At 45.1% G+C, this 13,695-nt stretch overlaps 1 protein-coding gene across 1 annotated transcript in view; it reads left to right on the plus strand.

Annotated features, from left to right (window-relative positions):
• FBH1 (F-box DNA helicase 1) overlaps positions 1-13,695 on the plus strand; it is a 1,469,681-nt gene that overhangs the window by 999,072 nt on the left and 456,914 nt on the right. Inside the window, exons 14-15 of the mRNA XM_069629653.1 lie at positions 4,483-4,582; positions 4,686-4,807. Of these exons, the coding sequence (XP_069485754.1) occupies positions 4,483-4,582; positions 4,686-4,807 (222 nt within the window). The remainder of the gene's footprint in view (positions 1-4,482; positions 4,583-4,685; positions 4,808-13,695) is intronic.

Genomic DNA, 13,695 nt, shown 5'->3' on the forward strand with positions numbered 1-13,695 from the left:
GCAAAGATGAAAGTAAAAGGGACGAAATAAAAGGAAGTAGACAACCATTTCCTGTCGAGAAACAGGATATGTAGCTCGACACTGTCCAAAGAACCTAAGGGACGAACCTATGGAAATAGGTTGCTTAAAAGGGGAAGAATGGGAAGAACCCGAAGAAGAGCTGGAAACCTTTAGTATATGCTTGTGTCAATCCTCTATAGATTTTACCTACGAAAAAGCTTGGGTAAATGGGAGACAACTCTGTGCCATCATTGATTCAGGTAGTAAACAAACTGCTATACAGGCAGATTTAGTTATAACCGAGGACCTGGAAAATGCAGCCCTAGTTAGGATCCATGGGGACAATGAAATGTACACCCAAAATACCTGTACACATTCATATCCGGGGCGAGTCCAGTGAAATATCGTCAGCCATAATTGCTGGGCTCCCGAAGAAGTTATTCTAGGACAGGATTTCCCTACCTTCTCTACTCTCTTATAGGAAACTCCACCTCCATTTGGAGATTGTCTACCCCAGAATTATTGGCAAGCAGGCCACTGCTCACAAAACTCACCAATATGCGACTGGAAACCATCTGAGCCTAGGAAGTCAGAACCCTCCCTTAAAAACCAATTCATAGGCTACTGTATAGAAACCAGTAAAATCACTACACCTCTACCGATATCGACCACAACAAACTCATTGAATATGCGAGAGTTATTGGACATCTCTCTGCCCTGTTCTCCCCAGGTCCTAAACACATAGAATCAGGACCAAGAACAGGTGTGTCCACCTCGCATAGGGGGAAGAGTATGTGAGAGACCTGAAGGTGTCTCACTAGTCCCCAGGGATTTGTCATCCAGGTGGTCAGGACACGCCATCACTGTTGAATCCAGTTCCTGTGAGTGGACCAGTGCAGGAGGATCACCTGGATTGGGGTCCTTTGGGAGTGGAAGTGGGACGCTGACGGGTGAGACGCTGTATCCTCTTCTTTACAATACCTTTTCCCCAACCTACTCTGTAGGATACTTAAAACCTCAACCCCCCTCCCCTTTCTTAACACAAATGCTTTCTCACAAACTGATTACCCTGAAAGACAATGGGGTTAATACCAGAGCCGTATACGTGACATGTCCCAACTCAAGGGACAGGCAGTTACCACTAATTTCACACACCTGTCTGCCTTTTCCCTTCCCCATAACGTTAAAAGGCTGAGCATGAGAGCACACTCTGAGCAAGGCGGAACTTACGAGGAAGCAGTAATTCCAGGATGGCAGTTCAAACTTACCCTACCCACCCCTTTTATCACCAGCATCTTGAGAAAAGGATCGGTAACCGGCTGAGGGGGATCCACGGGTGAAGAGGACTGAAAGAGAAATAGAAGAAACTTTTGGTTTATCGTTTACAATGTATCAAACCCTCTGAAGTAAGAGACTTTTACTTGTAGGAGTCTTGGACACAGAAGGTCCAAGCGTTGTTGAAAGGAACTGTAACCTCGTACAGGAGAAGCCCAGAAGTGTGCGGTGCTTGAGAGTCCCGCCTTTGTCCCCTGCTAGAAAACGTGGGGAAGGTAGACCCCGGCCATAATATCCTGACCTTTCATTTTTTGAACACTTCTTTACCTTCTTGTGAACACTATCCCACACTGTTTTTTAACCTAGTGATAAGGATGGGCAATCTTTTTTTAGTATAGGACCTTTTATTTTGACAAGACGCCACTAGGACTGCCTTACTATCTGATGGTCGTCGCTTGCTCCCATCTTAGTTTTAGGTTTAGGTTGGGTGTTTTTCTCACCCATTTAAAAAGTTTAATAAACACCCTTGAACTGTGATCACTCGTGTCTGTCTTTACTGTTGCCACCATGAGTTTCTTACAATAGGCTGAGAGAAAAGGTTGAATGAATCATAGTCAATCAACGTGAAACTATTGTGGCAGTCACCAAGGATTTAATGCTTGGTAACACTGGGAAAGGTATTGCTGTTTGCAAACAGCCATTCACTCTAGGAAATTCCGCTTGGAAACAGTCACTGCGCTGTACAGAATTCTAATTCTTTGGTAGAGAAGACCATTCCAAAGAAGAAAGTTACTTACCTCTAACTGTGGTGTCCAACATGGATATCTTTCCTCAATTCATATGTGGCCCAGCCAACATTCTTTAAGTTCATTTATGATGTCAGAAAATCGGTGCCTCTCGTTCTTGCATTTAAAAAGAGAATTCAGTGATTACAGTTCCTGCAAAGCAATGCTATGCAAATATTCACCAGAACTCCTTATAATGGTCATGCCACACTTATTCACTAACGTTTCCCACCCATTGCCTTCTCGGCTCTCCATTGCTCCTTTTCACACCCCAGACGACGGTCTGACTGCCACACTGGGCAGGGTTGCAGTTCAGATCGACACAAACAAGGCTTGGTGCTTTACGGCCAGTGATGTGTGCTGTATAAAAGACGAATAACATTTTTTGTGTACTACATTGGCTGCCTGTACAGACGTGAATACTTTTTCAGATTGCTACCTTGATCCATCCGTGGTTTTACAAAACTGCTCCCAAATATCTTTCCAGACTCACTCATTACAATCCACTAAGATCTTTCAGATCTAAAAATCAGCTTGTGTTCTCCCTTCCCAGATTCAGTTTGCAGTCAGCGGGAGGAAAGAGTTTTGCAGTCAACGTTTCCGCCACTTGGAACAATCATTGGGAGTTGAAAAGAGCATGTTCAAAAAGCTTATCAATACACTTTTTTTTGCCATCAAAGTTTTCTTATGTAATTATCAACCGTTGCCATATGTACTCTGTGATAGAGGATACTTTAACGTGTCTTAGTGCTATATTAGAATATGTAACCTAAACCAGCACCCCAACTTTATAGGAGTGTTGTGGCTCTGTCTTGATGGGGCACTGCCTATTTGACACAAATCGAGTGCAGAGATGTTTCTCCGTTTTCACAAAATAGTTTTTGATGTATAATTAATTATACATTACATTATGCTCGAAAAAGTGTTCCACGTGAATCTTGGGATGGCAGTCATGCTAGAGAACCTTTGTTTCAAATAAGTAACTTTTTCTTTCAAGAAGCATCAAGTTTGCTTTTGATTGATTTTCTGTGTTTGATGCCTGAAAATCTGTGCACTAGTTCAGTGTTTCGTCCAGATAATCGATTCTGCCAAAAGTAACATTTTTTCCATAATTTAATGATCTGTGGAGGAGCAGACATATACGTCAAGAGACCTCCGCCCCCTCACCTCCCATGTACTGGAGACACAAGACTGTACCATGCCTGAGACCTGCTCTAGTGTCAATACTGCAGCGAGTATTTGGGAGGCAGTTCCCATTGAGGCATCCATGTTGAATGTATCCCCTAGTTGACGAAAACCTGCAAGAACCAACGCCTGAAGAAATATAAGACTGAACCAAGCAGAAGGCCTAGTGATGTCATGAGAAGATGTGGTACAATGAAGCATGGATGTCACTGATGTAGAAACAAGATGATATACTGAAGACGATGTATGAATATTACAGAAATGACAATGAAACCAAAGAAATAAAGTAAAAATGAATGCAAAAAAAAGGAGTAAATGCAAATCAAAGATAAACGGCAAGAAGCACAATTGATATACATATGCTGAACTGCAAGATAGATAGTCATCTTAGAGTCTTGCTAAAGTAGTAAATAGATGCAGGTGAAGGCACCATTATAGGAAAAGTGGACGTCGATATCGTGAAAATAGGCAAGGAATTATGAAGAGAAAAACTGAGGCTGCATCAGTAGAATACAGATCCATGGAAGAGACATGGGGAGGCTTTCTGGCCTGAATTCAAGACGGGCACAGCAAGGTCAGCTACACCTGTATCAAAGAAGAGGTGTGCGTAGGATACATTCTCGTAGATTAGGTGCGAGAAAGAACACTGTTCGTGCCAAGTTGTGAGCAATTAAAGACATGGAAAAGCTTGCAAAATGGACAAAATCGTGGTCTCTCACCACGCGACCCAAAAGCTGAAAATAAGATCCATTCTTAAACTTCAGACAAGATAGCGAGTACCTTCACTCCCATCGAATTCTGAGGAAGAGAACATTCTGCGCAGCTGAACTTCAAAGAAAAACTCTTGAATTAAGGCATGGGAGATGTCAGATGGTGGGCTAATTGGGTGGCAAGGCAGCTGTCGGATGTGTTCTTTCTGTACCTGGTTCCTTAGCTTACATGCGGCTAACATACCGAATGTCCTAGGTTGGGTCTAGCATGCCAAACCAATCATAGGAGTCTGTTAAATGATTGGCTATATGGCTTGATTGTTGAGAATGAACGTGCGTCCGTTTATGCCGTTATTGCTCCCTGTTTTAGAGAATTGTTAATAAAACAGTAATTTGCCATCTTCTTGAGTCTGTCAGGTTATTTGGACTCAGAGTTATTATATGGTACTCCCATGCACCACATAAGTACACTTCTAAGGGCTACTGCTCAGATCGTAACCACATTTGTCTTTTGTGTTGCTGTACAGAGCTTCAGGTTTGGTGCTGAGATCGCCTACGTTGGTGCTACCATTCTGGATGTCACAAAGAACCTGCGTAGCAAATCTTTAGTTGGGGGCAATCAAACAGGTAGGACAAAGGGCATTGGTATGATTTGCTAATTTAATATTTTATGAGTTTAAAACTTAAATTTATCTTGCTTTATTTTTTCCTCTTGGGCTGTTAATTTTAGGAACTATCAATGGTGTCAGAGAAAGTCAGACTGCCCTTTTGTCACGAACCAACAGTTGCGTGTTTACTGAAGCAGTGAGAGTTACTGAAGGCGAGAGGCCTGCTAGAATACATTTGATTGGGGTAAGCACATCTCTGCATGTATTGTGTCAGACATTTAACATTGTATTTTACTGTTGTGCATAATCTGATTTATTTTTTTAACACACACAAGACAGAAGCATTTGGAATATCTGGTGCTAAAAATTCACTTGGCCTCATTCCGAGTCCGGCGGTAACCCTGCTTAAGCTACTGGCGTTGCCGCAGGACACAATTATTTACTGGCACCAGACCTCCAGGTGCCACCCGCTCATTCCGAGTCCGGCGGCCAGGAAATCGGGCAGCGGTATATTTGTTAATCCCCATTCCCATAGAGTCCTGCAGGACTCTATGGGAGTGGGGACACAGGATCACCAGCACCGTTGCGAACAGTGCTCCCATGAAAAGTCTGCTTACCGTGACCGCTGCGCCCGGCAGGGTCAGACCTGTCTGGCACAGCGGCCCCCGCAGGCAGACTTGTAGTTTACCTGTCCGGAAACAAGGTTTCCGGTGAGCTTACCGGCACCCTTGTTTCCAGACCGGCAAATTTATAATGAGGCCCACTGTCTCTTGCTCTATAGGAGCACAATTTCCCTAGGACACAGTGTTGTGCCGCCTATCTAGGAAAGTGGATAGAAGAGAGCTAAACCAAGTTTTTTGAGTACCATCTGAACGAATACACATACCCTTTGTGAGCATTACCCAAAAGAAGGTGATCAAAGTTGAAGATTAAAAATGTGGACTAAGAAGGAGAATAGATCTTTTATTGTTCCTTCCTTTGTGTCCTTTAACAATAGACAGGTGAAATAATGAGTTTAAAAAAAAATATTGTTGTGCTCTACACAACAACAGATTGATTAATCTAGGGTATCTGAGTTCCAATAATGATATACCCTTAAAAGTCGACTTGCCGCTTCCAGGATTTGTGGCAGTAAGGTAATTTAGGTAAGGCTCTGGTATCTCATTCTCGTTTTTGGGATCACTATGGGGTGACTGACATTTTATTGTCTATATGAGAGACAAAATAGAGAGAGACACATTTTTCTCTTTACCAATGATGTATAAAAAATAAATGTAATATGAAATTAAAATTAGTAACATAGGGGTTGCATACTCTGCCACCCAGGCAAATTCTCAGGTTAATGTGCATCTAGAAGCACACTCTCCCGTCATCCATTTCCCCCTGAATGGTGAAGACAGGAAGGGAAAACAAAAGGGAAACCTTAAGTAAAAGAGCCTCTAGTGTCTTAAAAGGCAAAAGGCAATGAAACTCATAGGTGTTCGTTCAGGTGATGGTTTCTTCCTTGGAACAGAGTATCCCCTGGTTGTTGCTTTTCAGGCGCCTTTGAACGCAGGCACAGTTTTAATATGGTTTTTATCCTGTCAAGGTAATTCACTGGTTTGTATTGGCGCATCTTGTCATGTGACGGTGCGAAAGGAGCGCCATCTTTGTATGGGACACACAGAGTACTCCATTTTGTTACCCTGAAAAAACACACCCATCTCCGCCTACTGTCTCTGGCCAGGGTTACACCTAAACAATGATCTATTCAATTTTACATCATTGGTCAGCACCTACAGCTGACATCATGATAACTACCCTGAATGACGTTTTTAGAACAGCCCCTTGGAAATAACCTAACTTGTCACATGTCATTCCGAAAATATCACCATGCAGAGATGAACCAATCATAAAGAGTGAGATTAGCTAAACCACCGACCTTTGGCAACGTTTAATTGACATTTCTAGTATTCGCTCTCATGACTTCAGCAATTTGGTTACCTAGATGGTTCTCACATCTTTCTGTTCCTCTGCAGCAGGGGTGCACAACTAGTTTTGCCGGAGGGCCGAATGTACCTTACAAGCTGTCTACAGGCGGCCAGATTGCCAGGCGCGGCATGTGGTGAATTTACAACCCCCTGAGACATTTTTAGTAAGCATGTGGGGGAAAGAACAGGCATTTTGAGGTGTACTTCTTGTCTTCACATTATTACCAAGCCAGAAGAAAAACTGATTTGCCCCTGGGCTTCAACATGTTATCAATAGTGGGAGAACAGCGGCAATAACCTAACAGAACTGGCTGTCCTACAGGTGAAAAGAGCTGTGCAGATGTGGCTGATGCGTGATCTGTCCACATTAATGACTACATGAGCAGGCTTTGCCTCTGGATCTTAATAGAGAATGCAGCCTCCGACCCTTTGCACTTCACAAAATTGCAGTATGGGCAGACTGGGAGGCCACCGGCATCATAGAACACTATCACATTTAAAGAAAAACCTTTACATTTTCATCCTCCACACGCCACCACAAAACACTTTTGCATTCAGAAGTAGTGCCACAAATGACTCCAATGCCCGCTGTCAACATTGCTTTGTCACCAGGGGAATTAATGAATGTTCTCTTTCCAATACTTTGCTCTGACGCATCATACAAAGGTGGAGTGTACAGGCCATGGAAAGAAAATATAACCAATATAGTTTGTTTTTTATACTGTTTATAACCATGCTTTACAGCACTGGTGTTGGTAAAATTGTGTACTAAATTGGAGGAGCATAAATATTTGCCCCAAATATGCCAGTGTGATGGAGCGTAGCAAGGGAGCCCGAACAAATCAAAAGGTGTTGGGGGTGAGGGGGCTTCCTCCCCACCTTCCTGAGTACATTTTTAAAATGCAAGCATACACACCGACAGACACATATTTAAATTAAAGTACCTTCTGCCTGGTCCTTAGATTTCCTCCCAGTGCTACAGCTCCCGCGTAGTACGAACAGGAAGCAAAGAGTGCTTACTGGTTCATGCACATGCGTGCCAGAGCCGGATCGCTGATAGTGAAGAGCCCCACTCTGTATGTAGGGGGAGGTGCAGGAACCCCTCCCTCGCATATACAAACATGCCGTTCCTCAGCCAGAATCCCCAATGAGCCAAGCAAGGTTAGGCAAGCAAAATGCCCCCGGTTTTGCATGGCTCATTGGATATGGAAGGCTGAGGGACAGAACTGTCAAATGGAAACAGCGTTCCCTTTAACAGTTCAAGCCAGCCGAGGAGCGTGCCCTCAGCCGCATAAAGCAGCTGAGTGAGTGCTCAGTGTTTACAATGGGATGGTTCCTCCATTATGGGCGAGGGTGCCCGTGGATCAGCGCAACCATGCCTATTATGAAGAAGCGGCACTGGAACACCGTCAAAGAATGTATGCACAGGGTCGGTGTGGTTGGAGATGAAATACTGTTGACTTTGAAGTCATGTACACAAACTGCACTGTTGGTAATACAGTGATTTTGAACGTTTGAACACATGAATGGGCTCGTAGACATGCCCTACAATAGAAAACTACCACGGTATCTCAGCAGGTTGTGAGTGACTGTTGCTAAAATGTTATATATTTAAAACTGGCTGCAAATTGTATGACCTTTTCCAATTCCTTATAAAAACAAGTGCTATAAAATGTGTTCGGCCCGAGGATGTGCTGGGCTGGCAGCTTGCTTATGTTCAGGGTGAGGGTGGGGGAATGCCTGCCCCCATAGTGAAAATCAAAAGTTGGCACCCATGAACCCACAGTTTTATTTCCTGATAACTGCTGTCAGCGAAATAGAAGCATGTATTTGCAATGAAGCAGTTTGACAAGCATATAAGAGCTTTAGAAATATATCCTGTCAAAAAACACAAAGGAAGGGACACAGAAATCACTGGGTATTTGTGTGGCAGTCCGAGAAAAAGAAAAACACACATCAAAGAAAATAAATGAATTTAAGTTAAAGAAGCATGTTTGTTTGGAAATGTCTTTCGTTTTTCTTCTAGACAAGCGTAAACTGCACATTTGGAAAACAAAAGTGTGACCACCATGTAGGTAGCCTGCGTAAATCAATGATGGCCCCCAGTGATATTCATGGCCCATTGCTTCCCGGGGTGACCCTTTCATGCCAGCAAAAAGAACACATGCTGTGCAAATAGGTGCAAATAGAGCCTGCTAATGTGTGAATGATGGCTGGGCTGATTAGTGCCTTTAGGTCCCCTGCAAATAATTCTTTGCCAGAGGCGGGGGTGGGGGACAGGCATCAATTAGGGGTGCAATCACCAACTTCCACGGGCACCTGTGCCAGCAATGTGCAGGCTTCAAAGACTTTAGTAATGAAGTGCGGCCCGCTTTGTTTTCTTTTGCTTGAAGTGGGCCGCACTTCATTATGAAAGTTCTGTCCATAGGGGGCCACAAAGCACGATAGCGCGGGCCGCATATGGCCTGCGGGCTGTATGTTGTGCACCCCAGCTCTACAGTAACATATTTTGAATGGCTTGTGTCCTCCCACGCATTCCTCATCTTTTGATATCTCTATATCCAGCTTTAGCTGCTTCAGACGTTTTTCCATTTGGGGGCGCTGTGCGTCAATGCACGACGACTCAATTTCCCACAAGGGCCTCCATCTCGATGTCAACGTCATCACTGGCATATAGCGTGCGCTGCAACCGTTGGCTTCAGTTCTGTTTTTCCGTGAGCGCTAATGCTTCGGAAGATCGGCACGCTTCGGTTCCTTTGTGAATCTAGGGTTATTTTTTAAAAGAATATGGCATCTTTGTCAGCATATTCAACACCCAAATCGGGGTTTAAAAAATGCCACGACTGCAGGGCAAAAATGTCCCTTACGGACCCCCACCGGGTGTGTCTATGGTGGCTTGGATCCGATCACAAGACATCAGTGTGTAAATCATGCCTTTCGATGACCGGGAAAGCCCTGAAAGAGCATCGAGGGAAGTTAGCTGCAGGTAGGTCACATAAATCCCTTTCAACGACTCAGTCAAAGAAGCGATCTTCCGACGAGTCGAGGGGCGACTCTCATCGTCGAAAGAAAGCTAAAAGACCATCTCGGTCTAGGAGTGGGTCTCACCACTCGTCATCTTCACGATGTTCAAAGAAAAGGCGTCATAGGTCGCAGTCTTCGTCATCAAGTTCCTCCCTGGAACGGGTTGCTTGCCCAACCAAATCAGCCTCACTAGCTGAATGGGAGATTCAGACTACAAATGCTTCAGGTCTTTGAGAATGCGGCCTCGACCCCCTCAAAGAAGAGTAAAAGTTATATCCTTATCAAAAAACCCAGCAAAGAAAAGGCAAAGGACAAAACCTGTGCGCCCTCAAGCCCGGATGGCCAAGAGAAGTCTCCTCGAGAACCTTCTGAGGTTTCCTTCAAGTCAAGAAGAAACTCCTTTGACGGTAAAATCTTTGACGTCATTGACACAGAGAGTGTCGACATCCTTGTCGAAAAAATCTTTGACACCTCAGTTGTCGAAACCTTCGACGTCGAAGCCGTCATAGACTCTTGTGCAAAAGTCCTCGAAGGAGGTTAAAAAAACTAGAGATTTTTTTCTCCCATTATCAAGGAAAGACTTTAAGTCACTTTCTTCAATTTATGAGGAACATGAACCCTCTTCTGATGAATCACGTCCTTTTGGGTTGCAATACGGAACACAAGATGTGCCAGAAGCTCTGATAGACGAGTCAAGGATAAAAGATCTTCATGAGATTCTACAAACTGCAAATGGGATAGACACTTCTCCCAAAATTGAATTTGGAAGACCAGATTCCTCAGACCATGCGGATAGGTCGTACAGACAACTAATGTCTAGTGGCTTCTGCCCAGGAAAAAGCGATGGGATTTGAGGCCCACTCGACCCTTCCAAGATGGCTGCCAACATGCCTTTGTGCACACCAGGCTCCCAAGCTGCCCTGGGCCTGCAGCACCCTGATTGGCTAGTGATTGAATCTGAACCCTCCAAACCCCTGTGCTGGCAGGTGAAGCTGCCCCCTACAGAAGGCCAACACACAAGGCCTGGATCAACAGGCTATGCCGGTCTCAGCCATCCTTTGCGCAAAGCTATGCATACTCTGCAGCATACACAACCTGATTGTGAAACCTTGCATTGTAAGCCATGAGCTGCCACAACCCTCCTAGCCATTGTCTGTCCATTGATACTACATCATATCGCCCAGGAAAAATTCACCTATCTTGTCCTACGTACATCCCATGCCCCGCCCAAGTCATTCCTCAAGTCAGCTTTTCCCTTTGTATGCCAGTCGCCAGTGAAACAAATTCTATGCATAGAGCAGTCACAACCCTTTCCAACTGCGTCTACCACGGGTGTCCTGCACTCAGAGGACGCCTCCTGCGCCCGCCATTCCTCCCATAAATCCTATTCTGATGCTTGCCAACCAGCTGCTGTCCCCCAAGTGTGCACTTTCTACCTGCTTGCCTCAATATCCTCCTTCCAGCGCAGCCCAACCCGCACTATTCCATTCCACTTCCATAGAGGATTAGTCTCTGGGTGGACATAACCCTGTTATGTTCCGTCTAGCCAACCAGACCCGTCTTGCAAAGACTGGATGGGTACGCCTCTTCTGTACATCCAGCATCCTACCTACTCCTCCTACTCATTTCCTCAGTCCGGCGCTTCTCTTTGCTGGCACTAAACTCACTTTCAAAGCTGTCGCATTGAACCCCTTTCATATTGGTAGCTAATGTTTTGCTCTCTGACAGCAAGTCCGCTGACCTACCTAGAGGCACACTTGCAAGTGTCACCAGCTTACCATTGGCCCCCCACCACCTACTTGCACCCATATCCTGTGACCGCTGCAGTGTTGTCCAAATGTGAGCCTGAGATCGAGTGGTCGTCTTCACCTACATCACAGGGACTACATTCCCATCATGCTCGGTTTCTGCGCATGCTCACCTAAAGAAACAACTGCACTGCAAAGCCCTGATGTCCTTGTTAACCTTGTCCTATTCCTCTACGACACGCCCAAAATCATTGACGCCACTACGAGGCTGCTATTCCTCACTTGCCACGGACATATTCAGCAAAAGCACAAAACCTTATACAAGGAATATCGGACTACTTTTGATCTTTCGACTTCAGCCCTGCTTCCACCATAGTGCTGATAGCGTCGCCCCCGCCCAAAACCTCGTCTGAAACATCTCTTCATGTCCACCGTAGCTCTACCAACATCAGAGTCTGCAAAGTCCCACATAGTCTGCAACCTCAGGCTGAGGTCACGCACCTTGAGAGAACAGCACCAGGCTCATCCCCAACCTACAAAGACTCGGAATCACCGCCTGAGAGGGCACACAAACTTAGGCTTGACCAAGAAGTGTCATTTGGCTCTCAGAACGCATGGACTCACGCACATACCACTAAGACTACAACCACCTGCAGCCTCTGCCTTAAAGAAGACAAATGTTGACCTATCACAGCACACTATCTGCTATTAACTATCTACATGTACCCCCATTCAATTTTGTATCATCTGATGTATGTAACAGTACTACCTTGCAGAAATGCTCTAATTGTAGCACACCACCCTCCTGCATCACTGATACCACCTCTGTCACTCCACCTCGCTCCATCAGCAGTAACTCAATGAGGAGTTCCAAGCCTACACATACAGAGCCCACTGCGAGACACCAGAAGGTGTTTCACCCACTAGTACCCGGGGATCTGTCATTCAGGTGGCCAGGATACGGCCATCGCTTTTGGATCCAGTTCCTGGGGGTGGACCAGTACGGGAGGATCACCTGGGTGCGAGGTCTTCGGGGAGTGGGAGTGGGACACTGGATGGTGAGATGAGGTATCCCCTTCCATATAAAACCATTACCCCATCCTACAAAGTAGGATATTTAGTAACTCTAACCTCCACCTAACATGTCCCAATACTATGGTCAGGCGAGGTCAGGCAATTATCGACAGCCACTCACACCTGACTTACAGTACGCTTCCCCATACGGATAAAAGGCTGAGCACAAGAGCACACTCTGAGCCAGGCAAAAGACACGAGGAAACAGCAGTTCCAAGATGACAGTTTAACGAGAGACGAAAGACTGCGAAGCAGAAAAGAGATCATGAGGAGGGAAGCACCCATGACCTTTTCAACAAGGAACCGTCGCTTTTATGAGTCCTCAAAATTGGAAAGCATGAGACCAGGAAAACAGGCTGACGAATCCTGCATTGTGTGTCGGAGATACCCGGGGCCCTCCTGCGTCAATCAAGGCAGAGATAATCACCAGCTACTGTGGTACTGTCCTTGGCTTGAAACAAAGCCGCTTCAGTGAAAACAACACAGCCGGTGAGTTGGGGAGACCGATACAAGACCGGTCTATATTGAAGCCAAGGTTGTAAGCAGCAACATTGTATGGCGAGCGCTGGAACGAACATTGTTAAAACATGTGTGATATGAGAGACGAGTGGCGTTGAATTGCTAACGAGTGACTGAACTTTAAAGCAAGCTATAATACCTTTGACTGCGTGGGTGCTCAATCGAAGATCTCTGTAAGGTATACAGCTAAGGAGTAACGAAAGTAGATCAGTTTGATCTGAGCCCGGCGGAGGGAGATCATTTGAAAGTGAACAAATACATGTGAATCGAAGTGGTCCTGCTACGGGTCAAGCAAAATCCTGCACACAGTCAAAAGTCTTCGATTTTGATGAAATAGTTTGGAAAATCTGGTCCGAGCCTGGCAGAGGGAGACCAATGGAAGAGTTTATGTAAAAGTGGGGGGGGGTGTGGCTGGGGTGAATCGAAAATCACCCAAGAAGTTGTACATGCAAATTCTGAGGAGAAAGGAACTTTTGAATGTTTGATTGTCATATAGGCCCTTTTATTTTGACAGTACACCACTAGGACTGCGTTATTATTGTTTGATGGTCCCATTTTTAGATTTAGGATTAGGTAGGTGTTTTTTCAAACCCAATTGAAGTTCAATAAAAACCCTTGAACTTTGGTCACTTGTGTCTGCTTACTGTTTGATACCATGCCTTTCTTACACCCCTGCCCCTCCCCAAACTAGCCAGCGCAACCCACTCTTCTGTTGTCACCAGATACTCCCCTGAGGATGCAACAGCCTGTACATCTGTGCTATTCTGCCTGCAGCTACCCAATTTTTAAACGGCTGT

This window comes from Ambystoma mexicanum, chromosome 12, assembly GCF_040938575.1.
Source record: "Ambystoma mexicanum isolate Mex_15411 chromosome 12, UKY_AmexF1_1, whole genome shotgun sequence".
Classification (NCBI taxonomy): domain Eukaryota; kingdom Metazoa; phylum Chordata; class Amphibia; order Caudata; family Ambystomatidae; genus Ambystoma; species Ambystoma mexicanum.